The sequence below is a fragment of the Pseudopodoces humilis genome, chromosome 7 (genome assembly GCF_049639895.1).
Source record: "Pseudopodoces humilis isolate 2021_Gansu_Grassland_sample_001 chromosome 7, ASM4963989v1, whole genome shotgun sequence".
NCBI classification, from domain to species: Eukaryota; Metazoa; Chordata; class Aves; order Passeriformes; family Paridae; genus Pseudopodoces; species Pseudopodoces humilis.
In genome coordinates this window covers 61,003,171-61,029,536 of record NC_142206.1, presented here as the reverse complement: position 1 = coordinate 61,029,536, position 26,366 = coordinate 61,003,171, and the positions used below count along the sequence as shown (strand labels likewise).

The 26,366-nt window shown below is 40.6% G+C and overlaps 1 protein-coding gene across 8 annotated transcripts in view; it reads right to left on the bottom strand.

Annotated features, from left to right (window-relative positions):
- Positions 1 to 917: 917 nt before the first annotated feature.
- The window catches only part of NIN (ninein), a 60,231-nt gene continuing 34,782 nt past the window's right edge, over positions 918 to 26,366 (bottom strand). For 3 of the 8 annotated variants that reach the window (XM_088057645.1, XM_014257503.2, XM_088057646.1), the window contains exons 17-30: positions 23,735 to 25,807; positions 22,468 to 22,593; positions 21,589 to 21,658; positions 20,673 to 20,888; positions 20,256 to 20,369; positions 19,009 to 19,131; positions 18,376 to 18,489; positions 17,205 to 17,351; positions 16,261 to 16,440; positions 15,547 to 15,696; positions 15,037 to 15,135; positions 12,120 to 12,290; positions 5,139 to 5,252; positions 918 to 4,469 (exon numbers count right to left, since the gene is read on the bottom strand). In XM_088057645.1, the coding sequence (XP_087913771.1) occupies positions 4,260 to 4,469; positions 5,139 to 5,252; positions 12,120 to 12,290; positions 15,037 to 15,135; positions 15,547 to 15,696; positions 16,261 to 16,440; positions 17,205 to 17,351; positions 18,376 to 18,489; positions 19,009 to 19,131; positions 20,256 to 20,369; positions 20,673 to 20,888; positions 21,589 to 21,658; positions 22,468 to 22,593; positions 23,735 to 25,807 (3,907 nt within the window). In that variant the 3' untranslated portion in view covers positions 918 to 4,259. Of the gene's footprint in view, positions 4,470 to 5,138; positions 5,253 to 8,154; positions 8,238 to 12,119; positions 12,291 to 13,831; positions 13,893 to 15,036; positions 15,136 to 15,546; positions 15,697 to 16,260; positions 16,471 to 17,204; positions 17,352 to 18,375; positions 18,490 to 19,008; positions 19,132 to 20,255; positions 20,370 to 20,672; positions 20,889 to 21,588; positions 21,659 to 22,467; positions 22,594 to 23,734; positions 25,808 to 26,366 lie in introns of those variants that run through there. The other 5 variants (XM_088057647.1, XM_088057650.1, XM_014257502.2 and 2 more) reach the window with 5 other exon arrangements.

Sequence of the window (26,366 nt, the reverse complement as noted above, 5' to 3'; positions counted from 1 at the left end):
CGACCCCCCCGGCTGTCCCCTCCTGCCAGGGACTTGTGCAGAGCCACAAGGGCCCCCTGAGCCTCCTTTGCTCCAGGCTCAGCCCCTTCCCAGCTCCCTCAGCAATTCTCCAGCCCCTTCCCAGCTCCCTCAGCAATTCTCCAGCCCCTTCCCAGCTCCCTCAGCAATTCTCCAGCCCCTTCCCATCTCCCTCAGGAATTCTCCACACCTTTCCCAGCTCTGTTCCCTTCCCTGGACACACTCCAGCCCCCTCGGTGTCCTTTCCATGAGGGGCCCAGAGTTGGACACAGCATTGCTTGACCAGGGAGGATGGACCAGAGACCCCTCCAGCCTTTCCCATTCCATGACTCTGTGAAAGGCTTGCAACAAACATTCAATTCTTGCCATACAAAGGTGAGGAGTAGGGATGCAACTTCAGTGGAAAATAAGCCAAGGCGTGTCACCACCTCTCAGTTTTTTACACCTCAATTTCATACTTTTATAATGGAAGAAATTACTTTATCAGAGCTGTCAAACCATCCTTTTTATTATTGTGTCTTTTTATTACCCTTGTTCCATCCTTTTTATTATCCTCATTTCGTTACTTTATTATCCTTATGTCATTTTTATTATCCTTATTTTATTCCTCTTATTATTATCTGCCTTTGATAAATTTGCAGATACTACTTGAAATACTTACAAAATCAATGGGAAGAGAGGTGGCCCCTGGATCTCTGGAAGTGCCCAAGGCCAGGTTGGACAGGGCTTGGAACAACCTGGGACAGTGGAAGATGTCCCTGCCAGGGCAGGGGGTGGGACTGGATTTGCTTTAGGTCCCTCCAACCCGAATTATTCAATGATTTTCACGTTGGATAAAAAACAAAAGACACAAGTATGCATCATACATTAATGTATTTTTTATGCTCATTATAAATAATGTGTCAGATGCTTCATCTCTCCATTTTACATGATGTTCTAAGGACAATATATTACATCAGAACAAAACAAACTGAATAGAAAAAAAAATATACATTTGTTTTTCTTTATACAGAAGTCATTTGTCATGAAATGACACCAAACAGGGGGCTGAACAGGTAAATGATGGAAAACCTGAGTGACAGAGATGGAATTTGCTGGAATTAAACAGAAAGATTTTACTCTTGATCAATCCACACTGTTCCCCCCCTGCTGTACCTAACACATAACCTGGTTAAAATCAAATATGTTACAACCCTTTTTCTTTCCCCAATCAGAATTCAAACAACTCAATTTTCCTTGTATTTAAAGTACTACTTGGGGAACGTGCCACAATATAGACTTTTAAATAATTCTTAATTATTTTGCGTGAATTTTGTACACCTATATTTAGCCTGGGGTCTGTCCCCTTCCAAAACCCCCAACCTGAAATGTCTATGTGCCTTTATTTTCACAGTGATTCATAAAGTTAAGAGTTGAAAACATTTAAAACACCCTTCTGGTATTGAAGTAGTTCATATCTGACATGGCAGGACCTGTTGTAGGAACAAGGCCTAAAAGTTCAGTGATTTTTGACTGCAACAATAACATTAAATACTTTGGTTTTTGCCTGTTCTGCATAGGAGACACATTCATGCACAAAACACCCCTAAATGCTTAATAAATTATGTGTTTCTATGCTTCTTTTCAGTAGCCTGGACTTTGTAAAACAGCTGCTTCTCTTCTGAGCTGACACAATGAATTCAAGAGCAATGTGACACCCGTCTGGAAGCAGCTCTGCCTTTCTCTGGGATCCCTCCCTTTGGGAAAGGATTGTCCTGAATTGTCCTGTTGCAACCCAGCCAGTACAGTACAGGAAAGCAAAAGGCACTTCTGAGAATTAATCTGGAGTTTTGCCTCAAAAGTATTTACCAACAGGATGTTTTCCTCCTCCCTCCTCTCTTCTGTAATTGGATTTTTTTTTTGAAGTTTAGTGAAAGAGAACTAGAGCAAGGTAGGGTAGGGGAAGAAAGGGAAAAGCCAGAAGTCCCTTTTCCCTATTTCTGCTTCTCCCTTCCTGGTGCTGTGCTCTAGCAATGTCCATGTTTGAATTATAAAAGCCTGGTAACTACCAGGAGATTAAAAGAATTAGTTAAGTAGTCTCCAGCCTTTAAATTGAGCAACATGAAAGTAATTGCACAATAATTTAAGTGCAACATTCATTCCTTCATTTTAGACTGGGCACAGACACAAGTAAACCAAGGTCAAGGTATGAAGTAGTCTTAAAATATACTAGATAATATTTTTTTCCAAATACAGTTCTGAACCTCATTTCTTTTGTTTCCTGGAATTATTTTGGAACTTTGCTAATTTCCACAGCATGGAAATTTAGGGTGTGCTCAGTTCCCACTTTGCCAACACACAGCCCTGGTACCCACACAGAGATTTATTATATTGTAACTCAGACCACTTGGTGATGAATAGTAAAAGTAACAAGAAACCATTACTTCAGCTTTTTAAACCCTCAAATTTCTATCAATTTAAGACATTTCCAATTTGTGAAAACATTTTTGCAGCCTCTGAAAAAATCTGTAAATCCTTGGATTTGGGATGACTCAGAGAAATCTCCACTACATGCATTTTGAAGAGCACAGCAGTGAAATAATTTATGACTCCAATGTGATGCTCTCCCATGATTCTATTTCCATTTCCACTTTGTTGCCTGCATAAAGCAATGGAGGAGGAAGAGGAGGAGGAAGAGGAGGAAAAAGTCATACCCTGTGTCTAGTTCAGACCACAAACCCTCCAAAACTGGTAAGCAACCCCAGAGACACAGGGAACATCCTCTCAGCCACACCACTACACAGTAAAACTCATGGGGCAATGTTACCCCAATTTCTGGAGGACTTTTGGCTCATGACAGAATAATCAGCTTGCCAGCAGTCTCTGAGACAAAACTCCTCTTCCTCCCCCTTCCTCAGTCACATGCATTTAAGGAGGTCCAGTTTCAAACATTCCACACCCTTCAGCAGGCAGGCTCTTATCCAGCTGCTTCTCTGTCTTGAAGGTGTTCCCAAAAAATCTGCATTTCTCCACTGATCCAGGCACAGGTACCACCTCTCTCATCCCAAACCTTGATGCTCCTCTGCATGTTGGGTAAGGAGCACCAAGGAAATACTCACCCAAATCCAATTTGCTTTATCCTGCTTTCCCTAAGGTGTGTTTATCTCCCTCTGGTGACATGAATACCAACATTTATAGCTGGAGGAAGCTGATTTAGGCTGTTATTCCCTGAGTTCTTCATGATTACACTGAATGTGTTTCTTCACGACTAATGACGACTTAGATTCTGCACTAGGATTAACACAAAAGACAAAGACTTTTCCAAATGATTCCTCAGGTCAGAACAAATGCTGCATTCCTGGCAAAGTTCCATGTTCCTGAGGGTTCCAACAACAGGATCTCACTGACAAAATCATCCAAATGCCCCTCTTCATTCTTCTGCCAGCTGTTTAATAAATGCGCTGCACTGCTTTACTGAATTTACAGATCACATAAACAAAACTCTCATCTTTGCCTTTGTTGAGTGACTCTTCCTTGCTTTAACTTATTTCCATATACAAAACCAGGCCTCTGCAATTCAGACTTGTCTGGCAGCACAGCTTACAAAAAAAAAAAAAAAAAAGAAAAAGGAAATAATAGTTTTTATTTGCTAGCTGGAAAATTTCTTCAGATAAAATATCACACTTAGTTGGAGGCAGTAGTCTAGCTCTGTATTTTAAATAAGCCTCTTTTTTTTTTTTCTGAGCTCTGCAGAGAAACAGCCATGAAGAACAACCCTGAAGCCTAATGAATAATTGCTTTAGAGAAACCAGAATCAGTTTACAGGACACAGCCCACAGCAGCAAAGTCTTGCCTTCAATAACATTTCTGCTGACAGTGTTGAAGACTGACCCATCAGCATTTTCTAGGTTTGGAGCATGAAGTATTTTAGAAAGCTGAAAATATTGTTAAATCTGATTTTGCTTCAATCTAGATGATCCAGTACAGGAAATTCAGAATTTGGATTTTAAATGAAACACAAGGCATCGAAATAAGTTAACCTAGAAAAATACAAGTTTGGCTTTTTTTACATAGTGATGATTAATTTTAGCAGTTTGGGAACCAACAAAATTCTCCTTTGGCAGTGTCCAGTTTGGGAATCAGCTCTCTGGGGAGGCATTTGTAACTAAAACTCATTCAGTTAAAAAAAAGGCAACGCAGTGAGAAGCTGAAATACTCCCATTTCAGTAAAGTGCAGGGGGCTGTGACACAGACCAGCTTTGCTATGACCTGATCTCCGCTGCTGGGCTGAAGGAGGGGGAAGCCAAGTTCTTCACTATCCTGTTGAGGTTGGCAATTTTCTCTTCCAGTAAATAATTTTTCCTCTCTGCAGTTTTCTGCCGCTGCTCCGTCACCTCCAGGGCCTTCAGCAGCTGCGCGTTCTCCACGTAGAGATCCTTGACCATCGCGTCTGCCTTGGTGTTCTTGGAAAGCTGGGATGGGAATGTGACACAGGCACTCAGCAAATGACAAAGAAAAACTCCAAAGAAAGGTGGGGAAAGCAGGTGAATGTGTTAATTACAACTCAAATATCAAACCCCATTCCTCTCATTAAAAGCTCTTGAAGAGTTTTAGAGGTCTTAGGTCTGTGAATATTTGGAGACTGGAAAGGTTTTTTAAGGAGATGGGGTAGGTAATAGAGGGGTTCAAATTAACTTTGTCAGGTGAGTTCTGCTTTACAGCATTTATCCTCTAAGGATAAATTTAGTGCACAAGAGAATCCACAAGTGATCCCACAGGGATGCTTCCAAAAACCACATCAAACAAAGGATGTATTTGGGGCAGGAAGCCTCAAAGAAATCAATCTTGATTTTCCCCCCAGGAAATTATTTTTTCCCTCCTTTTTAAAGAAACTTTTCCAGTTAGCATCCTCAGCTGAAATTTGATTTTTGTTTCTTGATTTAGGAAATTAATGAGTAGTGCATTCAGTCCTCAGTTTGGAGGGTTTATGAAGTTTTGGGCAAATTATGCTGTAGTTGACCTCAAAAGCATCAAATAAAACCACTTTTAACTTTATTCTGAACAACAGCTTGGCAGCTTTTACCCACTTAGGGGTTTACAGAAGGAATGGGGAAGGTTTGAGGAAGTCCAAGAACACTTACTTGTTCTTTCAGCTGATTTACTTTATCTTGGAGAAGCCTCTTCACAAGCCTTAATTTCTGCTCCACATCCATCATCCGCTCTTCCATCATTTTTAGAAGCTGCTCATGACCCCCCTGGAAAGCAACATTTATGTGAAAATCAGTTTAAAATCAGTTCCCCTTGTCCAGTCTATTTTGTTTTTCCAGTTTATGCTCAAGAAAATAGCTGGCCCTCCACACTTCAGTCTGCTTTAGAGGAAACTACATTAATAAAACCCTTAATTGAAGCAAAATTTTATGGCAACACTTAAAGGACACTCTCAGCATGGCACCGGTTTTCCAAGCAAGTTACACTTGAAATTACCAAATCCAGGAAAAATAATATAAAATTCTAAGTTCTGTATTGTTGGTAACAGAGCTGGATGACTTCCTTGTCTTGTTCTTTGGTGCTGCCAAATTTCTGATGAATGTGGGAAACAAAATGCCAATTTAATGGTTTTAGAATAAAAATAAGGTGAAGTCGTAAAGTCATGTTTGAAAAAATAACTCCCCCATGCCAGAGACTACTTGAAATTGAGTAATATCCAAATGAAGTAGGATTCCAAACCTCATTTTTTATGTCTTTTTAGATTAGTTTTCATAACCCTAAACTAAAGCATCATAATTCTGTGTCATGAGACCGTTACACCAACACCTGAGGGAAATTTTCCCAAAAAAATAAGAAACATCAGGATTTACAAAAGAGCTTGTTTGGATTTAGGAACTTTAGACCCTGACTGCAGGAAAATTGAGACTTTATTTAAATGCTAGTTTGTTACTCAAATTCTAGGCAGTCATTTGAGGAGATAACCTTTGAGAAAGCATCAACTCAAAATAAAACTCCTTCAAACCCAAACCCATCCCAGCTGCAGAGGAGCATAAATGAAAATCTGCTTCAGGTATGGAGTTCCTCATCTAAAACCCCACAAAATGATCCCTTTGAGGGGGTTGATTTAAGCTCACTCAACATTTTATTTGCTGTAGCATCGGAAACTCAAACCTGTGGATGAGGTTATGTGATAGTTCATTTTTATGAAAAAGCTTTACATTAGACTCACATAGAAAACAGTTTCACAGTGTGGGTGGAGTGGATATTTTTCTGAATTAATGGAATTTGATTGGAATGCAAAACCCTGGAACTCACTTCCCATTGGTTGTGAGGGAGCCTTGAGTGAGTAATTGATGTGGAAAAGAAGAATTAGAGAGGCCTCAATACCTGTGATCCCTGTTTTTTTTTGCCTTAAACCTTCTCACTTCACATTATTTCATGATAAGTCAGCTCAGGCAGCAGCTTTAAGGTCATTAAAAAAAGGAGAAAAAAGATCTTTACAAGCTAACAGCTGAAATGGTTCATGGCTCCAAATGGGAAAATCACAGAGGTGTTTTGCTGAACTATTAAAGTACTAAAATCTTAATTTAATCTAATAGTTTGAGACAAAATAAAAACTATAGAATTGTATCCAATAAACAATAATTTTCCCTTTTCACTTTATGGCCACAGCAGTAGAAGATCCCAAATTTTCTTAAATTTTCAGGTACATCTGCTAAAGAAAAGCTGAGTTTCTGTACTCTAGTACATCCCCACCACAAATCTTTCCCAGAAGTCCCAAGATAACAATATTCATTATCAAAGATAAATATTTTGTTTAAAACTTGTTCGGTCTTGAAGTGGAAATTATTGATTTCTAGGAAGAAAAGAGACATTATGCTTAAAAAAAGATTTTATTTTTCATTTACATCCAAAAAATGTCATCTTTCCCTGTGAAAAAGTTTATACATCTTATACAAAAATGCAGTATAAATACCCCAGATTTTCTTCAAATCTCATATAAAATTAGTACCCTTTGAGAAAAATAGGCTCTTTCCTGTACTGAACAACTGCACATTTTAAATAACATAAATAAAACCAATTTGTAACAAATTAAAAAAAGCTTCTGGAAGCTTCTGAGCTTTCACAAAATAGTTTCTAGACAAATAAATAAGAAAATAACACTGCAGAGACTTTTTTTGCTGTTTTTTTGAACAAAAAGGAACAAAAAAGGAACAAAAAGGGAAAAAAAAAAGGGAAAAAAAAAAGGGAAAAAAAAAAGGGAAAAAAAAAAGGGAAAAAAAAAAGGGAAAAAAAAAAGGGAAAAAAAAAAGGGAAAAAAAAAAGGGAAAAAAAAAGGGAAAAAAAAAAAGGGAAAAAAAAAAAGGGAAAAAAAAAAGGGAAAAAAAAAAGGGAAAAAAAAGGGAAAAATAAAAAGGGAAAAATAAAAAGGGAAAAATAAAAAGGGAAAAATAAAAAGGGAAAAATAAAAAGGGAAAATAAAAAGGGAAAATAAAAAGGGAAAATAAAAAGGGAAAATAAAAAGGGAAAATAAAAAGGGAAAATAAAAAGGGAAAATAAAAAGGGAAAAATAAAAAGGGAAAAATAAAAAGGGAAAAATAAAAAGGGAAAAATAAAAAGGGAAAAATAAAAAGGGAAAAATAAAAAGGGAAAAATAAAAAGGGAAAAATAAAAAGGGAAAAATAAAAAGGGAAAAATAAAAAGGGAAAAATAAAAAGGGGAAAAATATAAAGGGAAAAAATAAAAAGGGGAAAAATAAAAAGGGAAAAATAAAAAGGGAAAAATAAAAAGGGAAAAATAAAAAGGGAAAAATAAAAAGGGAAAAATAAAAAGGGAAAAATAAAAAGGGAAAAATAAAAAGGGAAAAATAAAAAGGGAAAAATAAAAGGGGAAAAATAAAAAGGGAAAAATAAAAAGGGAAAAATAAAAAGGGAAAAATAAAAAGGGAAAAATAAAAAGGGAAAATAAAAAGGGAAAATAAAAAGGGAAAAATAAAAAGGAAAAAATAAAAAGGAAAAAGAAAGAAAAAAGGGGAAAAAGGGAAAAAAATGAAGAGAAAAAATAAAAAAATAAAAGGAATAAAAGAGGAAAAAAAGGAATTTGATCCTCAATTTTCTCAGCTTATGCCAGTTCTGTGTTTTTGTGTGTTTTTGATGAAAAAGGAATGGGATCAAAAGCAGCCAGAGGTGTCAGAGGTGCCCGATCCTCCGGTAGGAATCTGCATGCACTGCTCGCTGCTCCGGTAGCAAGGCCTAGAGAAAGAAGGGAAGTGGGAATACTTCACCCTGATATTCAGGTTTTTCTTCAAAACACGTACACTTCAAGCAAAAAAAAAAAACCCCAAAAATCACCAATACAAGCAAAGCAAGCAACACAGGACAAAAAAAAAAAAAAAAATATACACACAAGGAGAAAAAACATGCGGAATATATTACATTTTCTGTCTGTAAATATGATTATTAGCATTAAATGTACACAGCTGGGAGGCTGAGGGGGTATTTTCTACATCTAAAGACTCTCATCTATGGTTTTTAAAAGATCAGTGGCAGTAATTAAGTCAGCGAAGTTTTTTTAGAGGAAATCTTCCTCTCTCTCATTAAAAATCTCATATATAACAAAAATCTCATATAATATATACAAAATAGCACAGATTGCCAAGAATTTGGGAAAAATGTAGCCAAATTGGCTCTTCTCTGAAAAACTTTGCATTTCTATCTCAAACTTTGTTGTTTTTCCCTCAGAGTGAACGAGCAGCTGGTCAGAGGTGATATGAAATTTGAAATAGAGCTGTGCAAAGGGGGAATTGAGCAACTCAAATATTAATCAGAAATATTAATCAATATTTCCCATTTCCATGGGCAAACTTTGGGAAACATTGGGTAATTAACTGAATTTAGTTATTGAGAAAGGGGATACGAGATAATCACAGCACTGAACACAGCAGAAACAGTCACTGGGAATTCAGAAAAATACAGACAGGTTAACAGAGTAGAAACAGCTCAGGAATTATAATTTTAGTGAAATTTAAACATGTAGCAGCAGCCTTTGGATGAAAATAACTGTAAAATGAATGAAAAACCACAAACAGGGATTAAAAAGCAATGAAAACTGCAAAGCAGGATAAACACAAAATAATTCCATTAAAAAAAAAAAAAAAAAAAAAAGGAAAAAAAGGTTTGGAAACCTCATTATCCAGGATCTAATCAAGCTGCAAAATGCAAAGCAGCAGCAGAACTAAATGAATTCATTTTACACAGAAAGCATGGAGATAACCTGACCTTGTACTCACTGGTGGAAAGATGATGGAGAGGGATTAGGATGGAAGTTTTCAGGGTGCTAAAGGGGACATTAAAAGGGACATGAGCTCAACTAAATGTTAAAAATCTTAAAAATCAGGATGGCAGAGAAAAATCAACAGAGTTTCAAGCAGGAGGTGCTTACAAGAAGCAGCAAAGTGAAGACACATCTGGCTTTGTTTATAACTGCAGGTTTCTAATAATGATTTAGCAAGTTGTGGAACAAAAAAGGGGTGTTATAAGTCAGAATATCCACTCATTTTGAGGAGAAAAAAATGGAAAAAAATAGAAAAAGTGGAGGAACAGTGGAGGAACAGTGGAGGAACAGTGGAGGAACAGTGGAGGAACAGTGGAGGAACAGTGGAGGAACAGTGGAGGAACAGTGGAGGAACAGTGGAGGAACAGTGGAGGAACAGTGGAGGAACAGTGGAGGAACAGTGGAGGAACAGTGGAGGAACAGTGGAGGAACAGTGGAGGAACAGTGGAGGAACAGTGGAGGAACAGTGGAGGAACAGTGGAGGAACAGTGGAGGAACAGTGGAGGAACAGTGGAGGAACAGTGGAGGAACAGTGGAGGAACAGTGGAGGAACAGTGGAGGAACAGTGGAGGAACAGTGGAGGAACAGTGGAGGAACAGTGGAGGAACAGTGGAGGAACAGTGGAGGAACAGTGGAGGAACAGTGGAGGAACAGTGGAGGAACAGTGGAGGAACAGTGGAGGAACAGTGGAGGAACAGTGGAGGAACAGTGGAGGAACAGTGGAGGAACAGTGGAGGAACAGTGGAGGAACAGTGGAGGAACAGTGGAGGAACAGTGGAGGAACAGTGGAGGAACAGTGGAGGAACAGTGGAGGAACAGTGGAGGAACAGTGGAGGAACAGTGGAGGAACAACGGAGGAACAACGGAGGAACAACGGAGGAACAACGGAGGAACAACGGAGGAACAACGGAGGAACAACGGAGGAACATTGGGAAAAAACGGAGAAAAAACGGAGAAAAAACGGAGAAAAAACGGAGAAAAAACGGAGAAAAAACGGAGAAAAAACGGAGAAAAAACGGAGAAAAAACGGAGAAAAAACGGAGAAAAAACGGAGAAAAAACGGAGAAAAAACGGAGAAAAAACGGAGAAAAAATGAAAAGGATTAAGTGCATTACTGCATTGACAGCAATTATTTGCAAAGTCTAAGTATTTTTAAATTCACCAAGCTTTTCCAGGAAATGCAGGAGTGATTCAGCTCTAGAACTGCAAGTTCCAGGATGTGACTTGTTTGCAGATTGTTCCAAAATCTGAATTACAAAGTCATCACTCCCAATGCAATCCCAGCACATTCATTTGCAGCTTGGATTGATTTTTGAATTAAACTGCACATTCTGCTCCCCCTGGTGTGGGACCAAGTACCTCAGCCTGTGGTGATGCACTTTTGAAAAGGAACCTTACAGTCAATTAATTATTTCTACTTAACCTGAAATTATTTGCTTCTATTTTTTTTAAGAAACATTTTGATTTTATGCCTTTCTTTAAAAGAAGTTTTACTCCAAGTTTTGGATACTTTAAAATCTGGTTACTGCCCTTTATTCTCTCCATAAAACCTGTTTTTCTGGAATACCTATTACCATATTCAGAGATTTTTGAGCTTCAAAGTCTTGGTATTATTATTATTTTAATGTATTATTTTAAAGTATAACTACAATCTAAATTTAAAATGTAAGAAGGGTGTTTTTTTCTTGTTACCAGATGAATAAATAGCTAATAGTATTTTGTCTAATCTAAATATAAATCTAAAGAAATATCTAATCTAAAATAGATAAAATACCAAATAAACATTTAGGTTACTTAGTACTTTATATTTTCTCATAAGACAGAGTTGTAATATTATTTTAAGTCCTTATTTGGCCTGAGCCAAAACTTTAGAGACTTAGAAATCCAATTACTTTTTGAAGAAAAATATAAACATAAATATAAGCATATATATAAATAGAAATCAAATAATTTGCAATTAATTATTAAATATTAAATGAATAATTAAATATTGAATTAATTATAAATATAATATATTAAACCAATTATTAAAAGTATCAAATTATTAAATAATTATAATTAGTAGAAATTAAATATAAATTTATTAAATATATAAATATAATATAAATATAAAAATTTGTCAATTTTTATATGGCAGATGCAAACCTTTCTACTGCCTATAATTCAGTTTTACAAGGTCAATAATTAACACAAGAAGTGACTCTGCCCAATGTGGGAAGTGGAAGAATTAATTTTCCTTGGAATTGGTTTTCCCTCAGAAATTCCAATGTTGAAGTTTCTGTACAACAATCTTGTGTCATGGCCAAATCAGGAAGATTGACCTTAGAAAAAGGATTTTAATCCCAAAGTAAGATTTTATGTGATGGATTCCTGTGCAGTATCTGAAGTGGTGCATTTTAAAAATTAATAGTTCCAGACATGGTCATTAAGTAAAGAAACAAACAAAAAGAAAAGCCCCTATTTAAAAAATAATCATTCCAGACATGGTCATTAGGTAAAGAAATAAAAAAAATCCCCTATAAACACTTACTGCACGTGGAGCAGGAGGAGAAAAGCCAGTTAAATGTGGATGGGAGTGGTTTGATCTCAAAAAAATAATTAAGAGGACTTCAGAATGAAGCTCAGGCTAACCATGCTAAACAGCATTTTTTGCACATATCCCTGCTGGCATGAAGTTTAATTTTTGAACTGGCATAAACAGAGAACGGATCTCATCAGAATTTTTTTTAAAAAAACAAACAAAAACCACCAAAAAAAAAAACCAAACCAAATAATTCAAATTTTTCCCTTTTCAGCCTTACCTGCTGCATGTTTGTCGCCGAGGGTCTGCTCTCGAGCTCTTCCTGGAGGTGCTGACTCCTCCTCTCTGCCTGCAGCAGCTGCTGTTGGAGCTGCAGGAATTGTTCCCTGGGCACCGTGGCACAGCCTGGCAGCTGGGAGCTCTGGCTACGCATCCCCCCGGACTGGAGCATCTGGGGAAGGAAAAAAAAAATAAAATCCCAAAATCCAAAATAGAAAATCCCAAAATTCAAAAGATCAAATGATGCCAGGGTGGCTCTGTGAGCAGCTCTCACAGATTTCTTGTGTGTGAGAGAAACGAGCCTGGGCTCGGTGATAGAAGGTGAAAAAAGATGGAATTTCACACAGAGGAGTCATCATTTCAGGCCTGAACTACTAAAGTCACTGAGTTTTTGATGAATTCCTAGCAAAGTTTAGTTGGGGAGCTTCAAGTAGCAATAATTTCCCATCTAATTTCCTGATATTAGTTGTGCTGATTATTTCTCATCTTTAGGATGGAGAGGGAACATTCATCTCTGATATTATATACAGAATTCAGTATTTAGCACCCTATAGATATTTCCTCATGTTCATTCCTAACTGTGGAACTAACAGCCACATGAAATAATTTAGAATTTCTCCAGACTAAAGTAAAACCCAGGTAAGTAACTCACAGTTGGAAGAGTTAATTATACTAAAAAGGACCAGAACTGGACATTAAAAATCCCTGATGGTTCAGACAAACTCATTTGCAATTTGTGTAGCATTAATAATTCCTTCCCATAAAGATCCTGTTGCCTTAAAACCATTTCTCTGTTCCCTTAGGAAAAGGTGTGTAATATCATTTTGTTGATTTTAGTTTTCCTTCCACAACTGGCAAAATTACCAATTTGGATAATATTGCAGTTATTGACTTCATCTCACACTGTATTTTTCACAAAGATGCAGCTCTTCTGGCCCTGTTATCATCCCCATCTCTGCTGGTCCAGGTGAACAGAAAACAGGTTTATAAATACTTCAAAATAAAACTATTTGTACTTTTTAAAGCTATTCTGGGACTCTCTTTGTCTGTAAAAGAGCTGTTCTTTTCCTGACAATATAAACAGTGAAAATAATGAGCTTTTGGTGCAATTTCTTTCAGGGTTCCTGTCATGTTGTGAAGCACACGAGTAACTAATGAGGAAACAGTCAATTAGTGTTAACAGCATCTTGGAAATAAATACTAATGAAACAACAATGAGAAGAAGATAACCCTTCTGTATTCATCTGTGGAAGAAAATGGAACAACCACGAGCTTGCTAAACTATCAGGATGATGCCAAGTGGGATCAGAAATTAATTAATTTAAGGAAACATTGGACAGTCTGGTGGAAAAGCATGCAGGCACCAGAGGTAAATATGCAAACACCTTCAAGCCTTGCAGTCAGTGGGGGAGCAGGAAGCCACTTTTCATTCTCTCACTTCCAATTTTAATTCTTTTGGAAGCAACAGGGTGATTTCTCTCCATTTTTATGGCAACCCCTTAGGAACACGCAGCTCCTTGGGATACAGAACCACACTTTAACCACAAAGAACCTGGGGCAGCTGTCCAAAATTGACATTGAAATGAATAGTGGCTTCTTTACTTTAGAGATGCATGGAATAAAAAGAAAATAAATCCATTAAAAAAATAATAAAATAAAAAAAGGAATGTTTTCTCCATGCTGTGGGGGATACATTAAAAATTATTGCTCTACCTTCACACACTATTTCAGAGAGAGAACTGCCCCCTTCTCTGCTACTTCCAACCACTGAGTTCTAGCCAGGTTAGCCAGGGACAAAAGGAGAACAGGCACAAAAGAGAGAGTTAGAAATCACAAATCACTGAGTGAATCTTGTACACACCTGCTGGGAAAGGGTTACCAGGAGGAACAAAATCCTGCCTGCTTGAAATACACATTTCAGGAGAAAATGCAATCCCAGGCTTGGTGTTTATGAGTTTAAGTGTTTGGTATTTTCCCAAAGCTTAATTAAGACTATATAAATAAATTCACAGGGAATATAAACAGTCTTTTCATTAGCTTGTCAAAATCTCATATTGCCTAATTAGGTTTTTACAATTTTATTACTAATTACATAAGATTTTCAGCCTAATGGCTCCCATTTGATGAAAAACATGAAGCCATTTATAAAGTGCAATAGAAGGCTCAACTAAAAGATGCTTTCACTTATGGAACAAGTCAAAATTGTATTTTTTTTATTTTAATTTTATTATTTTTTTAATATTTTGCTTTCAACTCAAATCCAGGACATCAAATTTAGGCAAGACTACTGAGAGAGAACTTGGAAGTCTGGGCTGACCTTATGGGGCACACTAAACACAATTAAGTTGCCCATTCCTATAACCAAAGACTCCTAAATTTTGATATCCAGCATGATCCATCCCCAGCAGAACTTTTACAGCAGCTTTTGGAAGAATCTCCACTGAAGTTTTCACTCGTGCCTTTAAATTAGCAGTAAGCTGTGTAAACTGATTTTTTATCAAGATTTAGATTAATATTAAGCTTAAATTCAGCAAATTATTCAGAAGAAATAAGAATAGGTTTCTACATTAAGAGCAGCATCACACAAATATCAGCTAGGAAATTTGAGGCAACATGTTTTAGGAAGGAAGAGGGAAGTGTCAGCCTTGCCTCAAGTACAGAAACAAATTTCTTTGCTATTTGATTTTACATCTGAAGTATTTGAATTATGACTAAACAAAAAACATGCTTCAGAGAGCAGGATGTTTGCCACACAACTTGGTCATGAAAGATGAGTTAAACTTCAGGAGAGGTTAATTCTTCTAGTTTCAATTTCAATTAGTTTTCTCTGTTTCTACACATCCATAAGTTGTTTCTAAATGAAATAAATTCAGTAAAATCGTGCTAAAGGCCCACAGTCAACAGTGATTGAAAAGTACCTCCATTAACTGATCATCCAGCTTGACTTGCTTTTTTCTCAGCCCTTCATTTTCAGAGCTGGTTTCCAGTTCACGTTCAAGAGAATTCATCTGACTGATCTATAAAGAAAAAAAAATCCATAAAAAAAATAAAAAAAAAATAAAGGAATGTTTTCTCCAAGCTGTGGGGGACACATTAAAAATTATTGCTCTACCTTCACACACACAGAAACTTTCTAAAGCTTCTTTAGAAAAGCAGCAATTTCTCAATTTTTTTCTGTTTTTTCCCCCCTCATGAACCACTGAATACCAAGACAAGCCTAAAAACCAGGAGTATTTGGACAAGTGCTCTGCTACAAGAGCTGTCTCACAGCAGATGCACAGAGCCCTGTCAGCTCCTTCAGACACAGATTTGTGAGAGGCAAAGAGCACAAAACTCAGAGCAGAAGAAGAAAATTCCAGCTTCTCCCTTGAGCTTCTGAGAGATGCAAACTGCTGCACTGATTTATGTGTTTACAACCCAAAACTCACCTTCCTGTTTGCAGATGACAGCTCCTTCTGGAGCTGTTCACACTCTCTCTTCAAGCTCAGCTTCTCCTGCTCTATGGCTTTGACAATCCCTGACTGGCTTTGATGCTTTTGGTGTTTTAGGGAAAGGATTGTGGATTCCAGCTGTCGGATCTGAGGGGGATCAGAGATGAACAAATGTGAAAAGATGTTCCAGATATTTCCACTTCATCTAAAATACCAGCTGATTTTGGACTCATAGAATTCCAGGATGATTTAGGCTGGAAAGGACCTTAAATCCCATCCCATTCTACCCCTGCCATGTCAGGGACACCTTCCACTGTCCCAGGCTGCTCCAAGCCTCATCCAACCTGGCCTTGGACACTTCCAGGGATCCAGGGGCAGCCACAGCTGCTTTGGGCACTCTGGGGTATTTGCTTTGATACTTTGGCCTTTTTTCCCTTCATCCTTCCCATAATCCACTTAATACCGTGAGCCAAGAAATTGCACAAGAAGAACATTAGGAATATTAAGAATTTTTTGTTAACTTGAAGTTGGAGTGAAAACTTGGACAAGAGTTACAAAGATTGTCTTTTAAAGAAGAGCAATATCCTGAGAATATTGTGGAGTCTCATCCTCTGGAGATGCTCAGAACCTGCCTGGATTGTGACCTACACAAAGTGACCTCCAGAGCTCCCAGCCCAGCTCTCCTGTGATCTGCCAGCTTGCCCAGGTTACCTTTTCCCTGGAGTGAGCCAGGTCTGTTTTAGTGCTCTGCACTTCCCTCTGCAGCCTCTCGTTCTCCTGCCTGAGCAGCCTCTGCTCCTGCTCCGCCGGCTGCTCCAGCTCATCCCAGTGGATCGGCCCCCGCTGGTCCTGCAGCCCTGAGGGAGGCACAGCCACTTCCAGAACCCGGTTCTTAAGACAGACAGAATTGCAGGGTTAGGCCTTCAACAAAGAAGCAGACATTTGCTCTATTCAGGTGGGTTTTAGGTGGATTTTCAGTAAGTGCAGGCTCCAAAGTCGCAGCATTCCCATCTCCCGGCCCACTCGCTGTTTTCCCTTAAGAAATCCAATGTGCAAACCCCAAATGCTTCCCCCTCTACTAAAATCACAGAGAATAGCTGTGTGCACAAGGAGTTCACAGAGTTCAGCAACACAAAAAAAAACATTTTTGCTCTCTTCAGAGCCAAATAGAACTCAGTATTATATATTATGCACTAATAGCTGTAATTTAGCTCTTGTTGTAGGATTCTGAAACAGCCTCTTTTCCACGTGGACATTAAATATTCCTTAATTACATGGCAAACAAGCCAAATTAGTAACTGAATTCATAATAGCAACCCCAAGACTGCTGTCTGCAACCTCCTTCAGTTACAAATCCTCATTAGCTGAGAGGTTGGTATAATTCTGTACCTTTCAAACCCAAGTTGCACTGAAAATTAGATCCTCTCTCAATGACTGGTTTAATTTTTATAGTTGAGAAGTGTTAATTAATACATTGTCCACAGATTTGGGGGGGTTTTATTGGCAAAAGGTTTCTTTTAGGGAAGAATAGAGACTCAGGAGAGGGACTGACGTTCAACACTTAAAATACAGCTCCCAAAAATCAGCTTAAAACCTGCAACATGATATCCAATATACAATTCCAGCTACCTGCTGAGATCCCTGAAGCCCTTTACCTTTTCACTGGTGCTCTGCAGCTGTTTGTGCAATGCCATCACTTCTTGTTTCAGAGTTTCCTTCTCCTGCTGTGTCACCTGCAGGTCGGATTTCAGCCGGGACATTTGGAGGTTGGTGCTCTGCAGAGTTTCACTGAGGCTCTGAACCTGTAAAAGAGAAGGAGCACAGCTTTGGCTTTTGCTGGACCAAGATTCCCTGTGTACATCAGGTTTCTCAGGTATTTAGGATCTCTGATGGAAGGAGTGAAGTTAAAACGTTGATTTCCCCCTTTGGAAGTGTTAAATTGAATTTATCACTCTCTACAACTCCCTGACAGGAAGGTGGAGCTGAAGGGGGTCAGGCTCTGCTCCCAGGGAACAAGGGACAGGATGAGGAAACAGTCTCAAGGTGTGTCAGAGGAGGTTTAGATGGGACAGTAGGGAAAATTTCCTCATGGGAAAGGTTTTTGAGCATTGGCACAGCTGCCCAGGGCAGTGGTGCAGTCCCCATCATCCCTGAAGGGATTTAAAATCCACGGTGGATGTGGCACCTGGGGACACGGGTCCGTGGTGGCCTTGGCAGTGCTGGGGAATGGTTGGACTCAACCTTAGAGGGATTTTCTATCCTTAAAACTCTGTAATTCCATACGATATTCCAGCTTTCAGTTCCAAGCTCGCAGCCTCCCACTTTGACTAGAGCCACAATGCTGCACTCACCAGAAACATCTTCCAGCCCTGAGCATTTACTGTGACATGCTGGAAAGAAGCTTTCCCTTGAACTGTTTATTCTCCAGGAATTAAATTATTAAATATTAAATTATTAATATTAAATTATTAAATATTAAATTATTTAAACTCCAGGAATGCTCAGCCAAGCAGGGAACCACTTGATGCCCCATTCCTGGGGAAGGATGAGCCTGCACCAGGACAGAGGAGCAGCAGCAGAGTCTCTGCAGCATTTTGGGAATCACCAGGAAGAGGGAATTGGCAAAAGTAAGTTGGCTGCAGAGAGAAAAATCCCTCATTGTGTTTAACAAGCTTCCTGTTGTCCTTCAAGAACATCACTTTGAAAGCCCCTCAAAGCCATTCTCAGCTGCATGGCATCAGGAGGGGGCTTTCATGAGAAAAAGCACTGCAAGAGACGATCAAAGTGCTTTTATCCAGGGTTATAACATCAGTCAGGGTTTCATACCTTGTCCTGGGAGAGGCTGAGCTGTGCTTTCAGTGCCTGGCTCTGCTGCTCCCAGGATTTCTGCTCCTGCTCCAAGCTGCTGATGGCACTCTCCAAGCAGCTGACCTGAGCTGCCTGCAATGAGATTACATCAGGAATCCTCAACTCAGGAAATTTTTCTTGACTCAATTTGACTTCAAGGGTTGCCCTGGAGGGAGTTAAAGCTAAGGAAGGAAGGAAGGAAGATGCAAGAAAGCAAAAAGCCCCTCAGCTCCCTGAATTTCCACACAGTGGGGTTATTATTTACAGTGTGCAGTCTGCTCTGCTCCAGTTCAGAGCTCCAGTAGGTTAGAGATGCAATAAAACTCCAAGAACACTGTCTTCCTTGTCCTGCTGCAGTATTTATATCCAGGCCTCTCTCCCTTGCAATGTTTGGAATTTTCTACATAATCAAATTACAGTAAAGCTGTGCTCCAGGATTGAAACTTTCCTAAGACCAGCTAAGAGAAAAAATCCAGGCAGTGGATAAATTAAGCCTTTATCTGGCTTGAGGGTGAGGAAAAACACCATCCAGGGAAGTTTTACAGGTTATGGTGATAATGATACAGGAATTTTAACAGCACATAGTGATGTGGATTTGCAGTTCTTTCTTACCTTATCAATACATCTGTTCAGTTCCTCACTCAGGGCTTCTTTCTCTTTCTGCAGCTTTTCATTTTTAGTGATTAAACTTGAAACTTCATTTTGAAGGTCAGCGAGATCAGGACATCTGGGCAGCTGTGGGAAATAAACCCCTCACAGTTGCATTTCTGTGCTGTCACAGGATTTGGCATGAAAATCATGGGATGCCCAAATGGTTTGGGTTGGAAGGGACCTTTAAAGGTCACCAAATTCCAATCCCTCTGGAATAAAGCAGGGACATCTTCCACTATCCCAGGTTGCTCCAAGCTGTCCTTCCAGGGATCCAGAAATGGCCACAAATTCTTGGAGCAGCCTTTGCCAGGGCCTCACCACCCTTGCAGGGAGGGATTCTTCCAGAATATCCCATCTAAATCACTGTGCTACAACACAGGGAGGGAAAACCACTGCACTGCTGACTTCCAATCCTTTTCCCAACTGACCCAGTGCTTTATCCTTGATGCCTTTCCTCATTCCATCTCCTGCCTGTAATTACACTCCAGCCACAATCCACTCCTTTCTGAATAGGCCTCAGCTGCTTTTGCTTTTTAACACCATTATCTACCCTGAGCACTGGGTGCCTCAACTGAGTGTTTTACACTCTGCAGAAAATGACTTTGTGGAGCCCTAATCAGGGAGCTGACTCATTTGAAGCCTTCATTATTATCTGTGTTTATTAGCATATATTTACAGCCAATTGAACTGTGCTTGTACAGGAGATAACTGAGCTCTCCAGGAAATTATCCTCAGACGTTGTGAGACTCTGATATCTCCAGATGGGTTTAGCAACAGGAATTCTCCCTGACAGGACAAGCTGGAAGAGCTCACTCCTTAAATAAATCCTATTTTGGAGCTAAAATGGGTTATCTCCAGTTACACAGGGAAATGTTCTCCTGTCAATCCCATTTGCCCTGCCCATTCCTTAATTAGAGCTTTAAATCTTTATCTTGACCAAATCTTCTGGCAAAGGCGAAGTGAACCCAACCTTATTTGAAGAATTGTGCCTTGCACCTGGAAACTTCCAAGAGGAGTTACATTCCCTTACTTTTATGATCTCTCTTTAAAGAAATTAACAATTTCCACCTATTAATTTTCATCCATTAAGAGACGGTGAAAATTAATCCAATCTATCCCAGGTTGTTCCAAGCCCACCCAGCCTGGCCTTGGACACTTCCAGGGATCCAGGGACAGCCACAACTCCTCTGTGCAATAGGATTCCATACCTGTTTTGTCTTCTCCAGCTCCTGCTTGAGGATGTGGTTCTCCTGCTCCAGTAGATGAGCTTGAACCTTCATTTTTGACACCTCCACCTCCAAAGACGACACCATGTTTGATGACTGCAAACAATAAAAAGGCTCAGATTTCTGTTTAGGAGACTCACAGAGCACCAAAGTCTAAAAGCAGAGGATGCTGCAGCCACTGGATGGAGCTGAGATGGCACTGGATGAACAACAGCCATGCTGGAGAGTGCAGGGAAATATCTAGCATCACTAAGCTGTGGTTTTTTCCCTCCTGGCTTTTGGCTGCTGCTGTGCTTAAGGCAGCACTTAAAGCTCAGCTCTGAAATCCCACACACATCCCAGGACAGGGATGCCAATTCCCAAGCCCCTGAAGTCCAACTGTCCTCCCAAATCCTGTACCTCTATTTTGGAGTTTTCCAGTTCCTCTTTCAGCAGCAGCCTCTCCTTTTCCCATTCTTCCAGGGTACACTTCCCCTCTTCCCTTTCCTTTTGCTTGAGCACCCTGGCCAGCTGTTGATTGAGATCCTGCACATCTGCTTGGTTTTTGGAGTTCCTCTGGCTGAGTTCTGTATTTTCAGAGTCCAGCTGCTGGTTCCTGGTCTTCAGATCCGCCACCTGAGTGGGGACAGCAGTGACTTTACACCGGGAATGAGATTTTGGATATCTCCTTTCTATTAAGGTGACTAAAGATGTGACAACTCTCACCCTGACAGTGACTCCAAACAAATCATTTGTCATAACTGGCCTTGATTAGACCAGTCATATCAGTCACCCAACACAGCACACTTTGCCATGCTGGTGTGGATTTTGAGGGTCATCCTAATAGATGATTCTGAGCAAGTATTTTCCTGAGCAATACCAAGATGAAATGGATGGAAAAGGCAATTAAGTTTTCTATTTCACCCATTATAACAAGCCACCCCTAAAATAAATACATTGGATACAACTGGCAGCATTCCTAGACCAAGCCAGCTGGGAAATGAGTAGAGGTTGCATCACAATCTCTATTTCCCATGGGCTACTGCAGAGAATCACACAAAAACTACACAACAAAAGATTTAAACTTTGCATTTCTACCAACTTTCCAAGTTGGCTGTGGAAAGTGCTCTCAAGCCTGTAAGCTGGACAATCACAGCTTTTGTCTTATGAGCTGGTCAAGCAAAGCCTCAAATCAATCTCAGAGGCAATAAAACAGTTATCAAAACATCTACATTTATAAAATGCTCCTTCTCTGCTGCCTTTGTGACTGTCCCAAGGAACAGCTTTGATCCAGTGATGATTTCTACAGAGAAAGTTCTGGGCTCAGGCCACACACCTGCTTTTTCAGGTTGTCAACCATTTTCTGCACAGCCACTTTCTCTTTTCTCACAGCCTCTATCTTCTGCCTGTGGAAAAATGAAAGCTCATTAACACTAAAATCAATTAGCAATATACACAACTGCAAGATTGCACAAGAGCACATCATCTTCAATTTGTGCCAGGGGAGGTTTAGATTGGATATTAGGAAAGATTTCTTTACTGCCCAGGTCAGTGAAGGGCTGGAGGGATTTAAAATCCACGGTGGATGTGGCACTTGGGGACACAGGTCAGTGGTGGCCTTGGCAGTGCTGGGGAATGGCTGGACTTGATGATCTTGGAGGTCTTTTCCAACCTTAATGATTCCAAAAATGAGTTGGTTTTTCTTTTGACACCACCAGAAATGGTAATTGTGACTATTTATTTATTTATTGCTCAGCATCCCTGTTCTGCATCAACCTGGCAAGTGCTCAGCTTCTCAAGGTGCCCCCAGTGGGTCTTTCCTAGAGGGGAAGGATAATCCCAGGATCATGGATGGTTCTGTACTTTCCAAAGACCCAACCACTGGAATAATCTGTCAGATGAGCCTCTCCCTGCCTTTGCTGAAGCACAAATAATTGCATCAACTCAGCTCCTGTGTGTTACTGGGTCACCTCAATGCCTGCAGCTAAACCCCTGCCTGGCTCTGGGGGTGGGCAGGACAAGCTGGGGCAGGGAAGAGGATGAGGAATAAACCTGTCAACCTGCTGGATTTCCAACAGCACCGTGAAACAACCCCATTTTAGATTTGTACAGCACCTAACGCACGAAGGAGCTCGGAGAGAAGGGATGAACCCTTCTCTGAGCCACAGCAACAGCCTGAAGGCATCACAGGGTACATTCCCCATGGAATTCTCACCTCATCTCTTCCCTGGATCCATTCAGCTCCCGCAGTTTCAGGCTGGAAGCGCTCCCTTCCTCATTTAATAAAGTCACTTCGTTTTTCAGGACGGCGTTTTCCTCGCGGAGCTTCTCGGCCTCGCACCTGCGGCAGAGACAGGAGACAAGTGAGAACAGTTCCTGCAGGACACCTGGAGAGGGAAAAAAGTCAGAGCTACCTGTAATGCTTCAAAAACAAAGCTACAATTGCCTTGTTTTACGTGTAAATGGTGTATTTCTATTTTACATTAATTCAGCAGGAGCACTCCCCAAGTTTGTTCAAAAAACCCCCAAATTTTCACAACAAACTTCAAAAAAAAACCCAACCAACAACTGGGCTCTTGGGGCATGTTTTTGAGCAGCTAAAATGAGTTAAAATCTAAAGCTTCACACTAATAGTCTATATATATATTTCAGTCCTCAAGCTACAAATAACAACTGAACACCACAAAATGCAGATTGCCAGGAGAGTGAGCTGTTCCCCCAGCTGGAATTCAGAATTCTGGGAACAGCATGGTTGGAAAGTGCCTTCTTTGTCCTCAGGAGACTGCACAGAAATAACTTAGCCATGATGGGACACCTGAAAGAACAATTTCCTGCAGGAAGCTGGTGCTGAACAATAATTAAGCCACTTGTAGCCATTTTATCCATTAAAAAAAAAGAAAAAAAAAAGAAAATAAATCCTTCCCAGAATACAGCAGTTAAAAATAAGGAGGTAAAACCTATGATAAATATAATAGAATGAATATATGCTTTATAACTGTATTTACCATATAATTCTCTAATATTAACTTAAATACTGAGAAAAACAGAAGCACTTTCAGCATTTCAAATTACCACGATTCTACTGAAATACTGAGTGGAAAAACAGGAGCAATTTTAGCCTTGTGAGCAACATCCAGCTCTAGAAGGGAACAAACTGAGTGAAGTGAATATTAGTAAAAGCTACAAAGCGCTCTGGAAGTGTTACCATGGATTTTGGACATGGAAATACAAATGGGTTTGTGCTGGAGGACGAGCTACACACGGTGACGGTGACAATCCACAGACAGGACAGCTGGCAGGTGCTGGCAGGAGGAGTAAGTCACACACAGTTATTTATTCCAGTGGTCTTTATATCCAGGATTAGAGGAGTTAGGAGTCCACAGCACTGTCTGCTACTCAGAGTTAAATCAGAATTAAACTACGGTGGTTAAAGGAGCAGCCACGGCAGCGCTGGGTTAGTGGCGAAGGTCGCGTTACGTTACCTCAGCAGGTCAACCTTGTGCTGCAGCTCGGTGCACGTGCTCTGCAAGCCCTGTGTCACTGCCTTCCTCTCCTCTGCATCACCCAGAGCTTCCTCCTTCACCTGGGGCTTGGGCTCCCCCATTCCCGCTCTTCCCGCTTGCGGCGCGGCGCTGCGGCTTTGGGAATTCTTGTCCCGCTGGCCCATCGATGCAGTGGGACGCTCTTCCAGCTTCCCACCTCTTGTGGTGGGCACATCCACGTTTCCTTGAGTGTCTTGTTCTTGGACATCTTCCAATTCTTTTACATCTTCCAATTCTTTTACATCTTCCAATTCTTTTACATCTTCCAATTCTTTAACATCTTCCAATTCTTTAACATCTTCCAATTCTTTAACATCCACGAGAAAATTGGCGTTTTCCTCTTCAAAATTTACGCTTTCCACCTCACTCTCTTCTTGCTCGCAACGAAGCCTTCTCAGCCTACGCAGGTTGTCTTCCAGCACTTCATTTTTCTCAATTAACTGCATCACTTCAGCTTTCAGATCCTCATTTTCTACCTGGATTTCTTCTTGCAGCAACAGAAGTTCAGCCTGTGCCATGGACCTGTCTTCCAACTCTTCCATCCTTTTCCAAAGTTGAGCTATTACGCTCTTCAGGTCACCATTTGCTGCCCCAGGAGAGTGATCCAACAGGAGAGAGGCTTCGCTCGTTTCTTCAGCCCTCTCCAGCTCCACCTGCATCTTCAAAGCATCAGAAACAAACCCTTTATTTTTGGGAGCTATTCTGTGATTTAGCAGATGAACCTTCTGCCGTTTGACATCGTTGGGCAGCGTTTTTGGCCTGGGAACTTCCTCCAGATCTCTCTTTTTTGGCGGCAGAGGCACCCAAGAAAGGTTCTGGTCACAATCCTGGTTGTCATCAGCATCCAGAGCTGCTTGACTTATCTGGATCCAACACCCCTGTGCCTCAGGGCAGCCGCCAGCTCTGGATTTCACACATCCCTCCTCCAAATCCCAATCCATCTCCGACATCTCTTCCACGTCTGTAGCATCAGCCTCCAGAGGTGGAAGGACATTGAAATCTGCCCCCAAAGCTACATCTTGACAATCACTGGGCAGCCCTTCAAAACTGGGATCTATTTCCTCTGGTTCTGAGCCAGGGTGGGAGCAGCTGGGGCTGGGAGGCTGCGGAAGCTCCCGCTCTGCTGCTTCCAGCCGGTGCTGCAGCCTCAGGATCTGGGCAGCCATCCTGACGTTCTCCTTCACCGCCTGCTCATGCACCTTCTGCAGGTTTTGGAGAACATCCCCATCATCTCCCAGAGGAGCTGCACCAGGAAAAGCAGCGATCTGGCTCTTGGCTTTTGCATACTCACTCTCCAGCAGCCTGTAATGGCTCTGCAGGGCAGAAAAACTCCGCGTTTCCCACTGCAATTTCCGTATTTTCCCTCGGAGGTCTGAGATTTCCAAACCCATCTCAGCCTTTTCTGTCTCTGCTCTTTCACAAATGTCTCTGTTTAAACTCTCCAAAGCAAGAAGTTTGGAATTGAGCTCTTCTTTCTCTCGCTTATACTCACTGTCCAGTCTCTCCAGCTTTTCCCTAACCTGTTTCCCATTTTGCTCCACTGCGGATCTGTGTTCATCTTTCTCCTTTAGCTCTTTTTCATGGTCACTTTGGAGCTGGCTTATTTTCTCATTCATCTTTTCCTCCTGCTCCTGGGCAGCACTCCTCAGCTCTCGCAGCTCCTTCTCCAGCTGCTCCCTCTCACACACCAGCTTGTTCACTTCTTCCTTGAAATTTTTCTCCAGGAGATCCTTCTCCCGGCTCAGGGCAGAAGAAACAGCCTTCTCGCTTGCCAAGCTTTCCTTCAGCTGCTCGTGGGCTTCAGCCACCTCCTGAGCAATTTCATCCCTTTCAAACTCCCACTGGGATTTCTCCTCTCTTTGCTGCTCAGCGAGTTCCTGCAGCTCTCGCTGGTAACGTCCTTCCAGACTCTGGAGGGTTTCTTCATATTTATTCACAAGTGTTTGTGTGTCCACAGAAAACTGAGTTTGTGCATGAGATGCTCTTCTCTTATAGTCACTTGCCATTTTTTTCCTAGACATGGTTAACATAAAATATTACTAAACTACCTCAGAGATTAAAGCAGCTTTCTAGGCTGAATGGAACAAGTTGGGAATTTAGTTTTCCTTTCCTCCACTGACTACTGGGTGGGTGTTTCAGGGAGTTAAATTCGAGACAATTTGGTGAAACTTCAAAAAAGAAAAACTGCCTTGGAAAAGTGCAACAACTCATGAAATGTCCTCAGGAAAGGTTTCATGTGCAATATGTGCCCTTCAGCTCCTGTGCTCAGATTCTGGTGGGGCAGATGCTATCACCCCCATCACCTTCAGTTTCTTTTGACACTCCATGTTGGCTAAAATCACTTCCCAGCCACCCCTTTCCTTCTTCAGCAAAGAATTCTGAAAACCCACGAGTTTTACAAGGACCAAGCAGGGATTTGTGGAGCACAGGGATCCTGAACAGAGCTCCAGTTAATCATGGCTGGTTGTGCTTTAACACTACTGGTGCCTCTGGGCAAGCTAAAAATGAAACTGAACAAAGGTCAGAAGAGAAAAAGAACCCCTGGAGAGCAGCCCAGTGCCGTGGGACAGAG